Source organism: Odocoileus virginianus, chromosome 10 (genome assembly GCF_023699985.2).
Source record: "Odocoileus virginianus isolate 20LAN1187 ecotype Illinois chromosome 10, Ovbor_1.2, whole genome shotgun sequence".
In the NCBI taxonomy this organism is placed as follows: domain Eukaryota; kingdom Metazoa; phylum Chordata; class Mammalia; order Artiodactyla; family Cervidae; genus Odocoileus; species Odocoileus virginianus.
In genome coordinates, this window is record NC_069683.1 from 27,524,820 (window position 1) to 27,546,286 (window position 21,467).

The 21,467-nt window shown below is 52.1% G+C and overlaps 1 protein-coding gene across 1 annotated transcript; it reads right to left on the reverse strand.

Moving 5' to 3' along the window:
• Positions 1-3,550, reverse strand: TPBGL (trophoblast glycoprotein like). Its single transcript, XM_020913608.2, has one exon. It carries the CDS (start codon positions 2,729-2,731, stop codon positions 1,562-1,564), a length of 1,170 nt encoding a protein of 389 aa, XP_020769267.1. The 5' UTR covers positions 2,732-3,550; the 3' UTR covers positions 1-1,561.
• Between the last annotated feature and the right edge of the window lie 17,917 nt (positions 3,551-21,467).

A 21,467-nucleotide genomic window follows, 5' to 3' on the forward strand; every position in this document is an offset into this window, starting at 1 on the left:
TATCTGAGACTATTGCAGACTTTATAGAAAACTGCCCAAAGGAGATCCAGATTTCCGGGGGCGAGGGCGGGGGGAGCCTCAAGCCAATATGTTGGAGAAGGGTGACTTCCTGTGCAGAGGCAGCACAGGCCAGCCATTCTGCTTGACCTAGGGGTGGGAGTCAGGGAGAGGTAGCCCCCTCCCACTCGCCAATTGTGCTTTGGGATCATGCAGAAGGCAAGGCGCTGAGGCTCTGACCCTGGACAGGAGGGCTTGTGCCTGAGACAGGAGGAGAGGCCCCCTTCCTCTTCCAGAAGTCATATGGGGCAGGGGGTGGGCAAGGATGGCAAGGTGGCAGCGAGGAAACCTCAGGGGAGAAGACTCACATGGGTGGGAAAGAGGATGTGGCCAACAGCTCCCAGCCCTTCAGAGCCTCCTCCTCCACCCCTCTCTGTGGCACAAAGGTCAGCTGACCCTGCTTCTAAGGTCAGCCCATCTACTTTGCACCGCCAGGACTCTCTCCTCCAGGATCTCTCATGAGGATCTGCTAGCATGGTTGGGGGCGGGGGGCAGTGCTTGGCACATGCCTGTTCTGCAGGGCTAGAGAGCTCATCCTAAGAGGAAAGGGGAGGTGGGTGGGCATCTTCCAGGGATGGAGTCCTCACTGGACCTGACCCAGTGAGTGGCAGATGTGGGTACTGAGTGCAAGCAATGGGTGTAGAGAGAACTGAGAGCCCAAAACTTGGGTAGAGGTATGAAACTCAGATCGGGGTGAAGAGCTGAGAGTCTCAGATTGGGCACAAGGACTGAGTACTGGGGTATGAGAGCCCAAAGTGGGAAATGCTGACGATCGGCTCCACACTAAGGGTTTAACTGGGGTGTCCCTGTCCCTGTGATGGGAGAGTTAGGAGCTGAGCGCTAAGCCTGGGCCAAGGAGGGGCTTGAGCTAGAGCTGGGGTGGTGGGTGGTATGAAATACATCCTCAGATTGGGGGAGGGTGCCCAGCCCTCACAGCCCCCAGATGGAGGTCTGTATGCAGGATGAGCTGGTATAAGAGAAAAAAGGCTCAAAGTCTACAAAAACCTTCTGAAGGGGGTGCTCTGAGACTAGAATGGGATGTGAGGGCCCCTGAGTCCTAGAAGGGAGCTGCGGGCTGCAAGCTGGAGTGCAGTTTAGGGGGATGTTTCCTGCTGAGAGGTCTGGGTTCAAAGCACAGGGTGGTGGAAGCAGTCTCAGGGCCTTGGGATAGAAGGACAGGGTCTCCGAGTGAGTCCTGAAAGGGGGAAGGGGCTTCGGGTGGTTCAGGAGGGCTGTCAGAGCCTGGGATGAGTGAATGGGGCGTTCTGGAATCAGAAGAGGGTGTCTCTGGGTCTTCGATGGTGACAGCTCTCAGAAGCTGGGGAGAGGGGGTACAGCTCCAGGCCCCTGGATAGGGGAGATGCCACAATCCAAATGTCTCAGGGCAGGGGCAGGTCTCAAAGCCTCAAGCTCGCGGGTGTCCCATACCCACGGTCTCGGGCGAGGTGGCCTCAGTAAGGTCATCAGCTGGCTGGGGCAGTCCCCAAGTCAGAACAGGCGAAGCTCAGAGGCCCGAGCCCGGGGAAGTGGCGCGAGAGCCGGCGGGGGCTGCCGGGGCGGGCGCGCGGCGCGGGTCGGCGTCCTGCTCGTAGCGGTAGTGGTAGCCCTCCATCTGGTCCCGGCATGCCTCACGCAAGTTGCGCATCCAGCGCTGGATGCCGCGGCGGTTTAGGTAGAGCACCATAAGGAAGATGAGGCCGATGAGCGCCAGAACCAACCCGAAGAAGACGTAGGAAGCTTCCAACTCGGGGCCGGCGAGTTCCACTTCATCCCCGCGACCGTCGGCATCGCCGTCGGCGCAGCGCAGCCGCGCCTCGTCCAAGTCCAGGAAAGGCAGATTGTGCAGCGCCCGCGGGGCGGCGCAGCGCAGGCGCCGCGCGTCGGGTACGCGCTCCGTGGCGTTGCGCAGCCAGGCCAGCAGGGGGCGTGCGGCGCAGCCGCAGCGCAGGGGGTTGTCGGCGAGCAGCAAGCGCGGCGCGGGGAGGCCGCCATCGCGTTCGAGCACCCTCAGCTCGTCGGGGTCCAGGCCGGCCAGCGCGTTGAGGTGCACATCCAGCTGCTCCAGGCGCGGCCGGCGCAGAGCGGCGGGAGGCAGGCGGCTAAGTGCGTTGCCCGCCAGGCCCAGGAGGCGCAGCTCGTCGAGCGGAGCGAGCGCGGCGTCCAGCGCGGCCAGCAGTGCGGGGCCGCCCCGCGCCAGCGCGTGGTTGAGCTGCAGCGAGCGCAGCGCGGGCAGCCCGCGGAAGGCGCCGCCGCCAAGGGTGCGCAGCGGGTTGTGGCTCAGGTCGAGCGCTGTGAGGCTGGGTAGCCCGTCGAAGGCGCCGTCCTCCACCACCTCGATGTTGTTGTGCGTGAGGCGCAGCGCGGTCAGGTGCGGAAGGCGCACGCCGCCCTCCGCTGCCTCCTCCCCGTCCGCGTCCCCGCCGGCGAAGGCGGCCGCGCGCAGCACCGTCAGGTTGGCGCCCACGATGGTGAGGTTGCGCGCGTCGGGCGGCACGTCCCGCGGCGGCTGCCGGAGCTCGGCGCCGGACGCGCAGCGCAACATCAGCTTGGGGCCGCCGAAGCAGTAGCACTGGAAGGGACAGGGCGCGGCGGGTCGGCTCAGCGCCGCCGCCACGAGCAGCAGCCCCGGCAGCAGCGGGCCCCTGTGCTCCGGCTGTCCCGCGCGCGGGGCCATCGCAGCTGCCCCCACATCCAGCGCCCGGGTCGCGGCGCTCACCAGTGAGTTCGGAGCGCCTTGGGGGCGGGGAGGGGGGCGGGTGGGGCAAGTCCTTGACTCGGAGCGCCCGGCGGTCGTGGTCCTTCGGTCCGCTGGCTCTAGAGTCCGAGGAACCTTCACTTTCCTGGTTGGGGCGAGAGGGGACAGGTAGGGAGCGGAGCCCCCCGCCCCCGGTGCCCTCTTCGCCCTGCGCACCGGCCTCCGACTTCCGCGGCTGTTCTGGGCTCAGAGCCGAGTGGGCAGGGTTTGCCTCCCCCCTCCCCGCCTCCCAGCCGCCTCCTCCGCCCCCAGCGGTGTCTCCGCTCCCTCCTAGCGGAGAGGCGGGGTGGGAGGCTCCCGAGAACCAGGGCTTTGGGCTGCTGCTCTTGTTCTTCTCCCTTTCGGCTCCCGGACTGCTGTGAAGTTTGACTCTCCGAGGTTCTGACTTAGTTCCCTCTCATCTCCCCCACCCTCCGCGTTTAAGCTGGTTCCTTCCTCTTACCTCTCAGGCACGTGTGGGGCGGGGCGGGGCCGGGCAGGGGAGAGCTGGCAGGTGGGTCAGCATCTCCAAGGGAGAATTTAGGGGCAGGATTTTAGAGTTCCTCCTCCAAGTGCAGGCAGGGATGAGGGGTCAGCTGGGAAAGTTCCTCGTTTTTCAGCTGCTTCCTAATTCCTGTGATCAAGGAGAGGGCTGTGCTAGGAAAGGAAAATCCCCAGCCTCAGCCCCCTCTTCTGCCACCCCAGTTACATCTGGTCTGGCTCTGTCAGCATCCCTGCACGTTCCGGGAGACCTCCGTCTTTTCCACCCCACCCCACCTACCCGAGGAAGTCCAGACAACCCCCTCTTCCTTCCACGCCTCCTCCCCCCAAGTCACTGGCTGCTCCGCCAGGATTTCTTCCGTCTGGTTTTCTCCACCAGGCTGGACTCCTCCCCCAAGCACTCTCCTAGGCCCTGGGGCCCGGTGGGTGTGGTGATTCAGCTCTTTGCTGCCCCCCCACCTTGCCCCAGCACCTTGGACCCCTGCTTGGTTGTCCTGGGTCTCAGGATCTTAGGGTTGTTGGATGACATCAGCTGCCCCTCCTCCTCTCCAGGGTACCCCACCTGTAAATGGTGAATGGGTAGGAGGGTTTGGGGCTCTGGAGGTGGTGAGACCAGGAGCAGATTTTGCACTGTTGGAGTAGGGGGTCTCAGAAGGGACCAAGGCTGAACTGTTTATAGGTTTGTTTTGTTCTCGATTCTCTCCCCACCCCCCACCCCCCAAGAATTGGGAAGCTCCAGGCCTGATTTAAAGAGACAGGCTTCTGAGAAGGGAGCTCTCCTGGCCTTGGCATGAATTATTCAGGCTGTAGAAGTTGACACTTGATCCTCAGGCCCTTCTGGTATGAGCAGAGCTGGTTGGGATAAAGGCTCCCCCCAATCTAAGAAGCAGCCTCTTTCTCCTGAAATTAGGGATTGCTGGGTTGACTCCTTCCCTGAAAGTATATTTAACTGATCAACCAACAGATCAATACCACCTAAGGAGAGGCCTGGGTCTCAGACAGGGGTCAGTGTTGAGGTCCAGGGCTGTTGATGCTGGGGGTGGGAGGAAGACCTCACCTTCTCCTTCCTGCTCTCTCTCCTGTCCCTACTGTCACTCCCAGGCTTTGGCAGATGAGAATAGTAACTTGCACATGCATATTGGACATGTCTTTTCAGAAGTGGGGTTGTACACTCACATGTATGCGTAGAAGCAAACTTAACATGTAAGCAGGCCTAGGTGTGTCCGCATGTGAGCACATACACACACTCATGCTCACTTGTGTGTGCCTACACATCCACAGGAAGGCTTGCATAAGCTTGTGCACAGTTCCAGGCAGGATCAGATGTGCTTCTTATATGTACTTGCAGGAGCATTCATACATGTGCACATGTGAACATAGATTTAAGTGCATTCTGGTATGTGTCCGTAGATTCATAAGCACATACATATTTGAACATTCATACTTCTGGGCCCATGCAGGTAGCTGGGTGTGTTCTCAGAGGGACAAGCTAACAGACTTATGCAAGCACATGCATCCAGAGGTCGGCCAACACACTCTGAGCCCACTCCTGCCCTCCACCACCCCCTTGGTCCATGGAGTTAACAGGGTGTGGTGTTTTTTCTTATATGGCACAAGAGCTCAAGCAGGCCATAGATGCTGGGCCCTCAGCTTTGCATTCACCCCAGCCCTGGCCCTTGTCAACTCCAAGCCCCAGCTCTGACATCTTCCGCAGTGCGAGGCACTGGCTCTTCCTCACTGTTGTGTTTCTGGTACACAGACTAGTGCAAGAGACTATGCTGTAAATGTTTGTAAATGAATGAGTGAATGAAAAGGTCTTTGGTTTCCTGTCCTGCTGCGTACAGCCCCTTCAGCCTCCAGCCACTAAGACATCAAAGGCCAGCTGTCAAGGCCAGCTCTCCCTTCTCAGGCCCCGTGGTGGCTGGTTTCTGATTGGCTGTGGCCCTCCAGGGGAAGCCCTGCAGGGGAGCCAGCAGCTTTGGTGGTGGGGATGGGGATATGTGTGCATTTGTTAGACACCTCTGTTGGGGAAAGGAGGCCCAGAGAGAACCTAGGACCATCAAATGACAGAGAACAAGGCAGTGACTGTTTTATAAATGGGGTGGTGAGGCCAGAGGCCAGGGACTTGTGAAAAAACTTGTGGTCCTCGGGGCTTTGCCTGGAAACCTGACCCCAGCTCCTGGCCCAGGGCTCTGTCCAAGGTAGTAGGTGTGTCTGAGTGGCCAGCACCACAGGAAAATCTCTTCTTGACCCCAGGGATCTGAGGCCAATATAGGGTCTGAGGCAGGTAGGGTCTGGTGTGACCTTGGACCTCTCTCCACCTCTCGGCTGTCAGCTTCTATTTCTGCAGAGTAGTTGGGCTTCTGAATCTGTCATTTCTGGTCCTTTTAGAGCTATTGTGATAATGTGAAGGGAAAATGTTTTGAAACAAGAAAAGCCATATCATTAGGGTCTAGGCACTTAGCACCCATGTGACTCTGGATGAGGCATTGCCCTTTTCTGGGATTAATTAGTTTCCATGCTTTTTGGCTCTGTTCCATCTTCCTTCATCCCCCAACACCTTAAATTCATGGTAGATAGTACAAGGAATGAGTCTCCATTTGCTGTCTCTCTCTATGCCTCTACCCTGCCTTCTCCCCCGTCTCCCCTCTTTCTGCAGGTGTTTCTTATCTCTGTCCAGTTTCCCTTGGAACCAAGTCTGTGAGCCATTTGGGGGGGTCTCTGTTCTCTGGAGGAACAGCCTTTGGCGTCTTGGGAGTAATCAGTGTTCGGTATGTAGTAGTTGTTCAATAAATGCATTCAGTAAATGCGTCGTGAGGCTGTGTGTTTATTCCCTGAGGCATCCCATGGATTGCTCACTGTTTGACTCTCATGGGGTGCTCTCTCCCCTTGATTTGTTTCCTCCAGTCTGGCCTCCTGTCCCTCAGGGCTCAACTTGAGTTCTGTCTCCTCCAAGAAGCCTTCCTGGCTTCCTTCTCTCTCCTTTGAACTTCACACTGACTGATCAGAGGGCTAGAGCTGTCCTGAGCCCCTTGACTGTCAGCAGCTGGAGCTCACGACAAATCTAATTTCTTGTGTTGTCAGCACACAGCTTAGAGCTCAGCATGCCAAAGGCATCAGGGAACATTTACTAAATGAAATAATGATTTAAAAGTCTCTGGCTCGATCCACCCCTGTGAAGCAGGCTAGGTGAGGATCCTTCACCTATGCTTTACAGCAGGAGACAGCTGCCCAGAAAGGTTAAGTACTTTCCTCAAGGTTGCACAGCTAACTGGAACCCGAGCCTGGTAGGAGCTCAGGTTTCCTGCTCATCTTCTCTGCCGCAGCCCTCCCCATCCTAGGTTCTCTCTCTAGGGAATGTGACTGGGTCAGATCCCAGGGGAGCTTGTGGGCAAAGAGCTCAGGCCCTCAGGGTTTCCTCAGGACTCAGCAAACAGATCACCCCAGCCCCACCCAGGCAGAATGATCATGTCTGCCATGTGCCAGGCTGTGAATCAACCATGTCAGCCTCGAGGGACCTGAATTCTTGAATTTGTTACCCCGCTAGGTCCCAGAGCCCCTCTCAGCCTTCCAAGGAGCTGTGCCTCACCTAAGCCCCAGTTCCTACATCCTCTTCTCCCTGCAAAGGCCCTACCCTCTATACACTCCACTAAGCCTTTATAGGGAAACTGGAGGGGTGTTCAGCTTCCCTGAGGTCGCCCAGCAGGTAGCTCTTACCCATCTGCCTCCAGCTCCATTTTCTCCCTTAGGGGCGACTCGGTGTTACTGGAGCCTGTGGGCAAGTGTGTCTTTCCACCTCTGTTTCCCTGTTTGCAAAGGTGTATGTGTGTGTGCAAGGGGATGATCTTGGAAGGCTTTTAAGTACTGTGCCCCATGGCCTTTTAGGGACGAGGATCCTGGAGCTGCCCAAGCTGGTGCCCCCATCTTTTCAATATGTGACCTTGAAGTTGGCCGCACCCTTAATTATCAAGTGTGCTAGGATGTCCTGTGGCTCCTCCTAAGTCCCCTGCTATAGCAGCCTGCAATCCAGGCTCCCTCTTTCCTGGTTGCCCTCCTGCTGCCTGCCTTTCCCTCTGCTCCCCCTTCCTCTGAGGCAAGTGGAGGAGCAGCCTGGCAGGCCTGACATGATGAAGCTCAGTCATTAGGTAGTGGGGGAGGCCCCAGGTTCTCTCCTGTATCTCCGGCTCTGGTGGGGAGGGGAAAACTCCACTGCAGGCTTTACTGTTCCCATTTCTCACTCCCCCCCTCCCCCACCCCACTGCCACGAGACACAGGAAAATCCATAGACCCAAGATCCATTTTCTCCATTGAGTCAGCAGAGGCCACACTCTGCTTCTGAGGGACTGGCAACCGGCTTTTAAATAACTCTCAGATATTTAATACCCTCCTCCTCCACTCTGTGGCCAGGGCCTCTGGGGAAAGCCTAGAATAAAAGTTGGATGAATCCTCTGAAAGTCATAAGTGCTCCTGCCCGCACCTCCACCCACCCTTCCCCACCCAGACTCCCAGGCCATGGAGGAAAACCTGATTCCTTATCACCTTTGCACAGTGCTTTAGAGTTTCTAAGTGGTGCCCCTGACTTGGTTTGTTATCACAGGTTTAGAACTGGAAACTGAAGTTTAGAAAAGGGGACTGACCCCATCTGACTTGTAGTCTTGGTCTGCTGCTGGCTAGCTGTGTGGCTTTAAGCAGATCCCTGTCCTCTGTGCTTCACGGTGGTTCAACCTGTGGGTTGCCACTGGTACCTCTAGCTATTATGTTTCATGAATCGGTGCCCTGGTCTAAGTCTCCTCTCATGGAGCCACTTTTTGCCTCCATACTCTGCTTGGGGAAAGTTAAAGGGCAGAGCAGACTGAGGCTCAAGGCCAGCCAGGGTCTGGCCGTAGGATTCCAGTGTAAGTCAGAGACAGGAGTGGGTGGGGGGAAGGGAAAAGAGCAGAGTTGGATTCTTTTGTCCGCTCCTCCCCACCCCCCTTCCTTCCTTCTGCAGGTGGAGGTCAGGACAGACCAAGGGCAATAATATTTAAATTTTGGCTTCTTTAAGACTAAGGTTCTCAGCAGCTATAGATATAATTTGAGAAGGTGGGAGCAGAACCCTCTTCCTAAGTTGTGTCAGGATCAAGGTCCTGATGATGAAAGTTAGAGGGCCCAGTTCTCTTGGCTTTACTACTGTTCTGTGTCATTTGGAAGACAGGGATTGATATCTGCATTGGTTATTTGAGAATACTGGAAGATTAAGAGCTGTGCTTGGGGTCACCTCATGATGAGGTGACCCTAATAATGGAAGAGGGCATATAGTCTAGGGTTTCCGATGCCCAGATCATCCCAGCCTGCACTAGCAGGAAACTGGGGGCTAAGGGATGTGAATGGAAGAGGCAAGGGGTTCCCATTTAGTCTGGGAGTGACCTTGCTTTGTTTTACTTCCCTTGCATCCTCTTGGGTCCTCATGATCCTCCTGAGCTCTACCAAGCTCAGGTACAGCTTGTGTATGTGTGTCTGTGTGTGTGTGTGTGTGTGTGTGAGTTTCTCAGTCATGCCTGACTCTTTGCAACCCCACGGACTGTAGCTTGCCAGGCTCCTCTGTCCATGGAATTCTCCAGGCAAGAATACTGGAGTGGGTTGCCAATCCCTTCTCCAGGGGATCTTCCCAACCCAGGGATCAAAGCTGGGTCTCCTCTGGTCTTTGCAGAGGAGATTCTTTACATTGCAGGCAGATTCTTTACTGTCTGAGCCACAGGGAAGCCCTACCAAAGCTTCTGCTTCTAAAATTAAATAATTTTAGAATCAAAACACTGAATTTTAAGAACCACAGACTCTGGGAGCCATAGAACCATGGTCTGTTTCAATCAGAACATAAGACTGTTATGCTGCTGGTAGTATGAATGGTGGTGAATCACTTAGAGCCTATGGTAGGTTGTTATATTAATATTCCTCAATGAAACCTGTCTTTCTGTATGCATACTTTTATGCTGTCCCTTCACACACTGAGTTTGGATAGCCATGTGAATTTCTTTGGCTACTGAGACACCAGAAAATGTGATGCAAGCAGATTAAAAGGTGCTTGTCCCTGGTGGGGACAAGAAGAGGGGGCCTCCCCTCTTATTGCTCTGCTGAGATCTCCATGCATAGAAACCCCAGTAAGCCTCTTAGGGGAAGAGACCAGCAATGAGCCATCCTGCTGAAGCCCTCTAGACAAACCAGCTCCCATATGATCTTCCAACTGATGCCAGCTGCCTGCATGACCCTAGATAAGACCAAGAGAACTACCCAGATGACCTGAGCCCAAATTGCTGACTCACAGAATTGTGAACAGATAAAGTGGTTTCTGTTTTAAGTCATTAAGTTTGGGGGGTGGCTTGTTACACAGAAGTAGATAACTGATTCGGAGCCTTAGCATTAGATCTGTAGAATCTTAGTCATCGATTCTACATACCCCTACAATCACAGTATTGTAGATTCTTCGATGCAGTACCTAAAGGATAGAAGGATCCTGAGAACTCATTTAACTCACCCGGTGCTGCCCTCTAAGTCACAAAGCAACTGACCCACTTATTCTCTCTTCCAACCTGGAGCTCCCTGTTCAAGGGTCCCTGATTCTTCAGTATCTGTACATCATGTCACAGAGTCTTCTTGTTCCACTCCTTAGTTGGTTCCTCAGTTCTTAATTCTTTAGAGAACCTTCCAATGCTGATCTGCTTGCTCTGGTCTTAGGAACTAAATGTGGACATGGTGGAAATTTGTCATAATATTTATCCCAATTCCTGTAACAGTGCCTGGTACAGAGTGAGGGTTAATGAACATACCTTGAGGAAAAACAACCATCACTACCACCACAAAGCTTTTCTCATCTTTTCCTGCCCTGTCCCCGCCTTACTGAGTTCTGTGATCTGTCCATTGTGCTGAATGCCTATCCTTGCTTCTATCTGCCTCAGAATGGCTACTTCCCAAGGGAAGAAATCTCTCCCGTGTCCTGGAATTCTCCCTCCCTCTCAACCTCCCTCCCTGTTTCCCTCTCTCTCTTTGCACCACCCCTCATGTCCTGTCTTCCTCACCCTGCCCTATCCTTCATGTACAGATCATTGGCCTGAACTATTTAATGCAAACTAATATGAGGCGATGTATACTGATTAGGATTAGATTTAGCTGTAGGCATCAGAATGCACAAAATAACAATCTCTTAAATGATATGGAAATAGAAGTTTTTTTTTCTTTCATAAAAGGAAGCCTAGATGTAGCAGTCCAGAGTCTGAATGGTTTCTCCATGGGTATAAGAAATCAGTACTTCTTCCAGCCTCCCACTCTGCTTTCCCTAGGGTGTAGTCCTCATTCTTGTGGTACAAAGTGGCTCCTAGGCACCAGCCATCACACCAGGTAGAAGATGGAGGCAAAAGATAAATAAAGGTGCCCTTTCCTTTTATGGTTACTTCTCATAATTTCATCCAACACATTCATTGACATGGTCACATCTAACTAGCTTCAAGGGGCTTGGGAACTTTAGTCTTAACTGGGTTGGGTCAGGGAGGAGGCAGTTTTCCCAGCAAAAAGTGGTGGTCCTTATTACTGAGGAAGAAGGAGAAATAGTTATTGAAAAGTAACTAGAAATCTCTGACATTAGTGATGAAATAGTGCTACTGATGGTGACAGTGACTATGGCATACTAGTTATGTTGATGGTAACAGCAATGGTTGTGGTGGTGGTGGTGGTGATGTTGGTGATGATAGTGGTGGAGGTGATGATAAAGCTGGTGATCAATATAAGCTCATGTCCAGGAGCACAGCCTGGACCAGGAGAATACCCAGAAGATAGACCCAGTGACTACAAGATGTCTGGAGCTCAGGGCCTGCTCCAAACCACAGGAGAGTGATTTCTGGCATCCCTGCTGCTTTGCAGTTCATCAGCCATGGGCCTCTCACCTTCCTGAGTCCAGAAGAGCATGAATCAGATCCCTCCCACACCCCACTTAGTCTGGAAATAACCGTGGAATGAAAATTTAAGGCCTTAGGGAGGGGAAGCAGGAAGGGTGATATTGGGCTTCCATTTATTAGGCAATAAACATTGATGGAATTTGTTGTTTCATTCAAGGAAATCTTTGCTGCAAAATATACAGAGACACACATAGACACATAGCCTCCAACATAAGACTAATGGTTACAAAGATAGACATGCAGAGAGAATTACAGATATGCAGAAACAGGCCCATTTTCATGGAGACCCATAGGCCCAGACATACTTAGTCTAACAAAGAGACATCAGGATAGCCCCTCTCCCCAATGAGATGCAGGCCATCCAGCCATCTTATTCCATAGGACAACTTTCAAGTCACCCCTTGGTCCTGAAGGCTGAAGTCCTGAAGGCACCAAGGAGCCAGAAGTGACATTGAAGAGGGGGCTCAGAGATCAGTAGCCAATCAGAAAAGGAAGCAGTCTGACCTTTGATACGCCTCCCACCTGGGGAGGGATTGTACCAGTGTACCGTGGCCTGCTGCAGGCCAGCCCAGGTTCTGTGGCTGAAGGTGACCAAGTGGGGTGGGAATTGGGTAGGAGGGGGTGTGTCCTCCAGGATGTCTCCCCCCAGGGGCCCAAGGACACACCTGGAGGCCATTAGCAGAGGAGCCATCAGGCAGCAGCCTCCGGCTCCAGGTGAGGAGGCGTGATGTGAACATGTGGCAGCCTCCCACCAGCTGGAGCTGGATCCTGGAGGACACCTTGGCCGGGTGGTTCCAGCATCACTACCCCAGCACCCACGTGGAGTGTGGAGGTAGCCACAGCACAGGCCTTGGCACTCAAAATTGTGGGTGAGCCCACCTCCACTTTACCTCCTGAACCAGATTTCCTGACTTTCATGGTGACATTCTTCTTCTCAGAAGGCGTCCTGATGACTTCACTGCCCCCTCCCCCATCACGCCACCGAGTCTCTTTCTTTCTCTGCTTCTGCTCAGAGCTCCTATGTGACATCGCCCTGACCTGCCTACCCTTTCCATTGATCTGTGCTTCTTGGTAAGTGACAGCCCTGCCTAGCTCCAGCCATTGCCACCCTCCCCCCTCTCTACCCAGCTGGAGCAGCTTTACTTCACTGTAGTTTCAGTTCTTTCTTCGTGATGGAAGATGTTTGAGCTCCAAAGGGGGCTCAGCCCTCTTTGCGGATAATCCTTGGCCCTGGGACTCACTGCTCATTTCCCACCACTGGAGTGCTGGAACTCCCAGCTCATGGAACAGCCCCCAGAGAGCCCGCTCTTTGCAGACAGACCATCTCTTGCCACACTAGGCTAGGCTTGGTGGTTTCCTGCCATCCCGGAGCCTCTGCTACTTTTCCAGACGCATGTTGACCATTTACCAGGATGACTTAGTGCTGCTTTCCCCCAGTGGGTCATATTCTAGGTCCCTAGGTTTTCCCAACTATATCCAAAAATGGTAGAGAAAGCATTCAGTCTCAGGTGTGGTAGGGGTAGCTTTCCTCAACTCTAATAAGAGCCTGATTTCCCCAGGGATCTCTGAGTTCATCACTTTATGGAAGGCTGCAGATGGGTAGCAAGACCTTGAAGTCTAGCCAGAACATTGATGATTGGCTGCCCCACATGTTCCTGGACTTAGGACAGGAACCTTGGGGCAGACAATAGACAGCAGCCCACAGTCAGGAAGCAGTTTCCTACCGAGGCAATCCCATGCTCAGCAGCCGTGACAGACATCTGCCCTCCTCAGCGCAGGGCCTGAGTGTGGTGGTGGCCTCAGCTTGGCTCTGCCAGTGCGTCCCCTGCCCGGCCCTGGGGAAGGAAAAGAGAAGCCAGTTGGAAGTTCAGAAAAAGAAAGGCTAAAAAGGAGCCCACAATTGGCCCTAATTAGCCACTGAGAGAGAAAAAAAGGAGGTCAGAGGGCTGGGTCTACTGAAAGAAAGCACCTGGCATGCAGAGCTGTGCCTGATTTGTGCTCCGTGCCTTCCAGCACAGGGCTGTGCATGGGCCCATCTGACCCTGGACTCTTCAGCAACTCCCAGCTGGGGAAGGGCACCACCTCCATCCACAGCAGTCATGGCCCTCTCCTCTGGAAGAGGCAGCTGGCTCTAGGGGAGGAGGGAGCGAGGGAGGGAGGGAAGGCAGGCTGACTTGACTGAGGGCCCGCTGTACCCAGTGCACTGAGTTCAGAGCTTTACATACATAGTTGTATTTAATTCTCACAGTGGTCCTGAAATAGAGGTACTTTGGCCCCAATTTTTAAACAAAGAAGTGGTTACTTAACTACTCAGGTTAAGTAGTTGACTCAAGACCACACAGCTTGAAAGGGGCCAAGTGGGGAGTCCAGTTCAGGCTGTGGGCTCTGCAACCTGCGCTCGGGTGCTATAAAATAGCGCTCAGAGGGCAGAGCCCCAGTCTGTGTCATCTCTGTGCCCCCAGCGCCCGGCCTGGGGAGGGGCAGGCATGTGGCAAGGGCTGGGAAGAGCTGTTGAACTTAACAGGCAGGACAGGCTGAACCAGGGAAGGACTTAAAGAGGAGGACAGATGGAGGGACATTGGAGGCTCCGCCAAGACAGGCAGATCACCCCCGTGACCTGGAACACCGTGCAGGGGATCCTCGGGGTGGGGTGCTTCCCTAGGGCTGAGGAGGTGCTGGACTGAACACGGCCTGTACCCAGCCATGGGGGGAGACAAGGGAGAGGTACATTTCTTCTCTCCATTTTGCCACTCCTCCTACCCCCGAACCCACCCCAGATGGTTAAGCTGAAGCACAGACAAAATGAGGAGCCTTTAGCTCTTGCTGGAACCGAGCCACCCTTGCTTAGCCTGGGCAGATCACCAGCAGGCCAGCTGGGCCAGGGCCAGGCTGTGCTCTAAAGTGGCAGGGGGAGCACCGGGGAGGGGAGGAACACTGGGCCTCAGGACAGGACCCCTGTGGGTACAGCACCCCTCCACGCAGGCTGCTGCTTCCAGGAGGTGCCGAATGCCCCTCACATAGGAGAGAGCCAGTAGGATGGGGAAGGGGAGGAGCTTCCTTTGGCCCTGTCTTATGAGCACCCCGGTAGCAACTGGAGAATAGGAGAGATCTATTTTGGGTCACAGAGAAGGAAATGGACAATCCACTCCAGTACCCTTGCCTGGAGAATCCCAGGGACGACGGAGCCTGGTGGGCTGCCGTCTATGGGGTCGCACAGAGTTGGACATGACTGCTGCAACTTGGCAGCAGCAGCAGCATTTTGGGTCAGGCTGGCTTCAAAGCCTGGTTGAGTCTTCAAAACCACCACTCGGAAACGTAGTGGTTCTCGAGTCGGATGTTAAAGTTGAGGAAACAGGCACAGAGCGAGGAAGTAAGTTGCCTAAGGTCATAGAGTAGGAGGAGGGCTGGGATTCCACCCCAGGCTCTTTGGCTCCAGGCCTGCTCTTAATCATCATGATCTCCTGAGAAGAGCAGCGAGAAGCTTGCCTGTCTGCACCCACCAGCAATTAGGGGGCCCTCAGTATTGTGAAAAACGTCAGTGGAGTGCGTCTGATTAGCCTCATCAGTGCCCAGCATGGGACACGTGTGTTTTTAAGATGGATCACCATTATCCTTGGCTGAAGAATTGCATGGGGTTTTCTAATTACAAATTATTCCTGCTGGATTTCATTATTCTCCCTCTTGTACTGGCTTTTTGTGTCCTCAATAATCTTACAAAACTTTGAAAATCATAATCGGCCCAGCTTATTCGCTAGGTCTTAAAATATACAGCTCAGCTTTTATGAAGGCACAGTGTTGTTATATTTTTAACAAGTGAATGTTTGACTCAGTGTTATAAGAAGACAGCGATTGTTTGAATTTTACCATTCCACATTTATCATGAGTCAGAAGAGCAGGACAGAAATTTACCTGCCTATAGAAACCCTTCATTCATCCAGAAAGCAAATTTCCTGTGGTTGAGGGAGGTTTTAATTTAGGTGTTTTGAGCTGTTTTCAGCCACTTGTCAACTGTTATGAGCAAGTAGCCTGGGTTAATTTGCTCATTTACAAGTGCAGCTTTTCACTGAGGACTAAAAATTCTTCAGATTTCACAACACTAACAGAGAGAGAAAAAACAGAATGCTTAAATCATTAAAAAATGAAGAAGAAGAAGAAAATGCAGTGGACATCAGGACCCAGCATAGACTTACTTTCAGGCTAATCTCCCATCTCCTCCTTTGGGAGAAACTGAGATCAATGGGTCTGTCAGAGTCTTGAAAAAAATCTTGATTTCAAAAAGGCATTTGACCATATGATATCACTTATATGTGGAATCTAAAATATAACACAAATGAACCTATCTGTGAAACAAAAACAGAATTATAGACATAGAGAACATACTGGTGGTTCTGTGGTTGGTGCTTCCAAGAGCAAGGGGTTTGGGGAGGGATGGAGTGTGAGGTTGGAGTTAGCAGATGTAAGCTTTTATATAGAGCTGATAAACAACAAGGTCCCATTACATAGCACAGAGAACTATATTCTATATCCTGATAAACCATATGGAAAAGAGTATATAAAAAAAGAATATATATGTTTAACTGAATCACTTTGCTGTACTGCAGAAATTAACACAACATTATAAGTCAACTATAATCACGAAAAAAAAAAAAAAAAAAAAAACCCAAAAGGCATTTGGACCGTCTCCCAAGGAATTTTTCTGGCAAAATCAGGGGTAGGATCAAATAGTGACTGACACTCCAGGGGAATACCTAGCTGCCTGGCTAGCTGGTGGAGGAGAATTGATCAAGGGTCAACAGATCAATGGCAGCCTGGAGGGCATACTAGAGCCCTGCTCAGGCTCCATCCCCCAGGTTGACTTGTGGGTCTGATGTATTTTTGAAGGACTTGGATGAGGCCAAATAAAATATGTATCTAGTCTGTGGGTGGGAGTGTGATGGTGTCAGAAGGCCAGACTAGGTTTCAAATTGATCTGAATTGACTTGGCCTATAGGTGACAACCATAGGTTCAAGTTCATCCAGGTAAATGCCAAGTCCCGATCAGGGAAAAAGTTGGGTGAGGGAGAGGGTAAGGAATTATTGAGCACATGTGCATGTGTGTGCATGCTAAGTTGCTTTAATTGTATCCAACTCTTTGTGGCACCATAGACTGTAGCCCACCAGGCTCCTCTGTCCATGGGATTCTCCACTATCTGCCATAACCTTTGCATATGATCACTCACTTTATTATGAAACTCCTAAGAGGGGGCTGTTGCTCTCATTTTGAGGGGAAGCAACTGAGACCCTGAGAAGCTAAGCACTTGCTCTTTGTTAAAAACAGGTGGAGCTGACGTCAAAACTAAGGCTGGTCAGACTCCACCTTCTCACTTAACAGCACTTGATGCAAGAAGGCAGAAGTACACATTTATGAGATGTTAGTGCAAAATTCTAGAGCTGAGGCTTTTCTGAGACTCTCTCTTATTTCTTTTTAAAAATGTATTTATTTTTTAGTTGAAGGATAATTGCTTTACGGAATTTTGTTGTTTTCTGTCAAACATCAACACAAATCAGCCTTCGGTGTACATATATACCCACTCTCTTGAACCTCCCTCCCATTTCCTTCCCATCCCATTCCTAGATTGATACAGAGCCCCTGTCTGAGTTTCCTGGGTCATACAGCAAATTCCCATTGGCTGTCTGTTTTACATATGACAATGTAAGTTTCCATTTTACTTTCCATACATCTCACCCTCTCCTCCCCTCTCCCCATGTCCATAAGTCTGTTCTCTTTATCTGTTTCTCCATTGCTTCTCTGCAAATAAATTCATCAGTACTGTCTTTCTAGATTCTGTATATATGCATTAGTTTACTATATTTATCTTTCTGTTTCTGATTTACTTCCTTCTGTATGATAGGCTCTAGGTTCATCCACCTCACTAGAACTGATTCAAATGTGTTCCCTTTTATGGCTGAGTAATATTCCATTGTGTATGCGTACCACAACCTCATTACTCATTCATCTGTCGATGGACATCTAGGTTGCTTCCATGTTCTAACAATTGTAAATAGTGCTTCAATGAACATTGGAGTACACGTGTCTTTTTCAATTTTGGTTTCCTCAGGGTATATGCCTAGGAGTGGGATTGCTGGATCATATGGTGGTTATATTCCTAGCTTTTTAATGAATCCATACCATCTTCCATAGTGCCTGTATCAATTTACATTCCCACCAACAGTGCAAAAGGATTCCCTTTTCTCTACACCCTCTCCAGCATGTATTCTTAGTAGACTTTTTGATGATGGGCATTCTGACTGGTGTGAGGTGATATCTCATTGTGGTTTTGCATTTCTCTAATAATGAGCAATGTTGAGCATCTTTTCATGTGTTTGTTAGCCATCTGTATGTCTTTGGATAAATGTCTGTTTAGGTGAGATTCTCTTTTGAGATCACCCTGAAGCCAGACTCGGGGTGCAGAGATAAAATACCCAGCACCCAAGCAAGCTGAGCAGAGAAACCAACACAACCACAGGCCAATTGACAGTTCTGGGCATGCTGAGTGCTGCGGGAGCCTGGGGAAGACAGCCGTCCTGCCTCAGGGAGTCCTGGCTAACTGTGCAAAGGAGGCAGGACCTGGCCTGAGGCTTGAGGATGGCTGGCTGATCTGGGAGCCCAGGGAGCCCAGGGTTGCAAGTGCAGGCAGAGGGTACCAACCCAGACACTTCATTTCTGCCCCTCTGGGCTCACTATAAGGCCCAGAAAGTGTCCGGGCTGAAGGGATGATAAGATTCGCCCACCCTCCACTCCCAGCCCCCAGTCCAGAAATGAAGGGAGAAAGCAGGATAAGAGTGGGAGTTCTGGAAGGCACCTGGGAGCCAGAGTCGGCCTCTGCCTCTGGGAACGCTGGGAGGTTCTGAGACCTTGGGTAGCAAATCTGCCAGTTACTTTGTGACCATTGACTGTATCCTTAAGCTGTTCCTTCAAGTGAGAAAGGCCAGAGACTGGCGTTCAGCGACAGTGAACATGCAAAGAACAGATATCCATGGAGTCAATTTGGCAAAGGAAAGGATGGCAGACCACATCTTTGTGCCCAAGGGGGAGGCAGTGTGAATGACGTGTACAAAGGTCTCTGAGGTGGGGGGGATAGGCTGGGGGTGGGGCAGAGACAAGAGATCAAGAGATGGGAGAGAGGGTTGCTGAGATACAGTTGGCGAGGTCTGCAAAGGCCAGGCCTTGTGGGCTTTGCAGGCCTTGTTCAAGATGTTAACCTTTCTCCCAAAGGCAAGGAGAAGCCACTGAAGACTTTTAGGCAGAAAGGTGACAATTTTGTCTGCTGTTCGGAAAGACCACTGTCACTGCAGGAGAAGGGGGGAAGTGTGAGAAAACAACTGAAGATATTCTTGGGGGTGTGCAGGTAGAAGATGCCGGTGGGCGTAGGGATGGGAGTAGCGATGGGTTTGTTGCTTGGTGCCTGGTGACAGACTGGATATGGGGCTGGGGGAGGCATGACTCTGGGGTGTCCAACTTGTGGATGATGCGATCATGCACTGAGAGAGGGAAGGCCAGGCGCAGGGTGGGCAGAGAAGGTGAACTTGGCCTTGATTCTGATGCGTTAGAGATGCCAAGACATCCAAGTGGAGATGCTGAATGGGCAGTTGGATGTTTAAGTCTGGCATTCGGGAGCCGTGTCAAGGCTGGAGCTGCAAGGCTGGGAGTTATTGATATTTAGGTGGTAATTGAAGCTGCTTGGTTATTCAAGGCCCCCTGGGATCCAGTGCCTGCCCTGGGAAGCAGTTCCTGACCCCCACCCTGCTGGCTCTGGGATGCCTCTGGATTCCCACAGCTTCCCCATCACTGTGTGTGCTCAATGTCTCTCTCCTTCCTTAGATGGAAAGCTCCTTGAAGGCAGGGACCATGTTCATCCTTGCATCCCTGGGGCCCAGCCCAGGTCCTGGCACAGAGGAGACACTGGTGACAGTTTGATAACTGAGCGTGGACAATTTCCAGTGGATTGGGCTGCAGTAGGAGGGAAGGCACTTCCCACCCTAGAAGGCACGTTGTGTGTACCCTGCAGCCACTGGGGAGTAGAAGAGATTCCTGTATCCAGCAGGTGTTGTCTGGGGACCCTGTCAGCCCTGGATTCTAGATTGCCAGAAACCAAGTCACAAGTCGCACTCCCTAAGGAGGAGGAAGTGTCATTTCCTCTTATCCCTCTGTCCAGAGGTGGGGCTGGGACTCTCTGGGGCCGCCTCCTCTGCTGAAGAGGTTTCTGGAGGCTGTGCTGACCTCAGCAGATGCTTCCTTCCCCCAGAGCCTCTCAGCTCTGGAGCGGCCACTTGAGCGGAGCGAGCCGTGAGAGGTAGATGCCTTGCTGGAGTTTAGCAGAAGCTGCTGAGGCAGCTTTGGCCGGGGCTTCTCAGGCTGGCTGCCTGCCCTGCCCAGCCTCGGCAACCTCTGCGTTGGCCTGGGCCCTTCTCCCTCCCCAGCCACCTCTACCCTACCCCACTGCATCCCTCACTGCGGCAGCCACTGCAGGAGCCAAGTGGGCCTCCACCTGGAGATTCTGGGGGCTCGGCAAGAAGAGGGTGTACAAGGAAGGAGAAGAAGAAGGAGCAGATTGGTGAAGAAACTGAGAAGGAAGGGGGAAGGGGAGGGGTCCAGGAAGAGGCAGTGAGATAAGAATGTCCCCACTGAGATGGAGGCCCTGTCAGATGATCGAGCTCCCTCTCTTTGCCCAGGGGAGCAGGAAGGGGGAAGTAGGAGTGGGGGGTAGTGGTGTGTGTGACTTACTGGAGGATGCTGGGGATGATACAGAGGGCACAAGAAACCCCCCTGTGCTTGGGGAGGTGGCGGAGGGGAGGGAGCAGAGGGCCCAGGAGGCTATGACTGGGACTGTTCCCCCTGGAGGAGGGGGTAAGGAGGTAGTGGGGTCCTGGGGCAGAAACGTTAGGGATCAAGGTTGGCTGAGACTGATTTCTTCCTGTGTGAATCAACCCCTACTCTCTTGTATCTTGTCTCCCCATTCCACTCCCCATTAGTGGAAAAACACTGCCTCCTCCATCTGATTGGGGCATTCCTCCTGCATTGCAGGTGGATTCTTTACCCACTGAGCCGCCTGGGAAGCCCTGATTGGGACATTCCTAAGGCAGGGAATAGTCTAGAGCCTCCCGAGGTTGGGAGACCGACTCTCCCACCAGACGGGGGCCAGACAGGACCAAACCTCACTTGGCACTGGGGCAGTGCAGAGAGGAGAGGGGATAGGGGACCTGCAACTCAGACGAGGAGACACAGATGGCACCTCTGATGGACCTAAGCTTCCCATGACTGAGCATCCCCACCCCATTCATAGGAAGGAAGGTGAACCTTGAAGCCTGGGGAATGAGAAATAAAACCAGCAGAGAGGAAGAGTCCAGCCCTCTGAGCTAAATCCTCAGAGTTTAGTAGAGCCTGATAACATGTACATTGTAACAAGAGGTGGGAATGCTGGGTTATTCCCATGGTGGCTCAGAGTGTTTGACCTGAGATAACTGGTGACCGTGATGCACGCCAGCTATGCCAGTTCTGGTAGCAAACACTGCAAGGGACTGCCAGGCTGCCCCAGAAAACCCAGAACCACCTTGGCTTCCAACCACTATAGGACATGACTATGGGAACTTGAAGGGTTTCCCTGGTGGCTCAGATGGTAAAGAATCTGTCTACAATGCAGGAGACCCAGGTTTGATCCCTGGGTGGGGAAGATCCCCTGGAGATGGAAATGGCAACCGACTCCAGTGTTCTTGCCTGGGAAATTCCATGGACAGAGGAGCCTGGCGAACTACAGTCCTTGGGGTCACAAAAAGCTGGACACTACTGAGCAACTAACACACACACACATGGGAACTTGAAAGGACTAAGATGGGGTTGTACCATCTCTTAGTTAATACAATTTTTATGCTGGGTTTTAAAATAAAACTTATTTTACTGTTTGTTTCAGAGTGTGCTCACTATAAAAATTTGGAAAAATGGAAGTTGAAAGAAAATTAAGCAGACCCATATCCCACTATCCAGAGACTTTTTGGACAAATTTCCTTCCAGTCTTTTTTCTATGTATAGTTGCTCTATGATTGTGTTAATACTGGTATAATCTTTTAAACTATTTTCATTTTACTTTTTCTTATAATTATTAGAGTAATTATACTCTTTTTTTAAAAAGAAAGTGCAGAAAAACATAAAAAAGCAGGGGAAAATATTCATAATTTTATTAGCCCATCAATCATTGTGTGAAGATATTGGAACA

Excerpts from the sequence above, each read along its gene's own strand:
- TPBGL (XM_020913608.2), bottom strand. The coding sequence starts at position 2,731 with ATGGCCCCGCGCGCGGGACAGCCGGAGCACAGGGGCCCGCTGCTGCCG.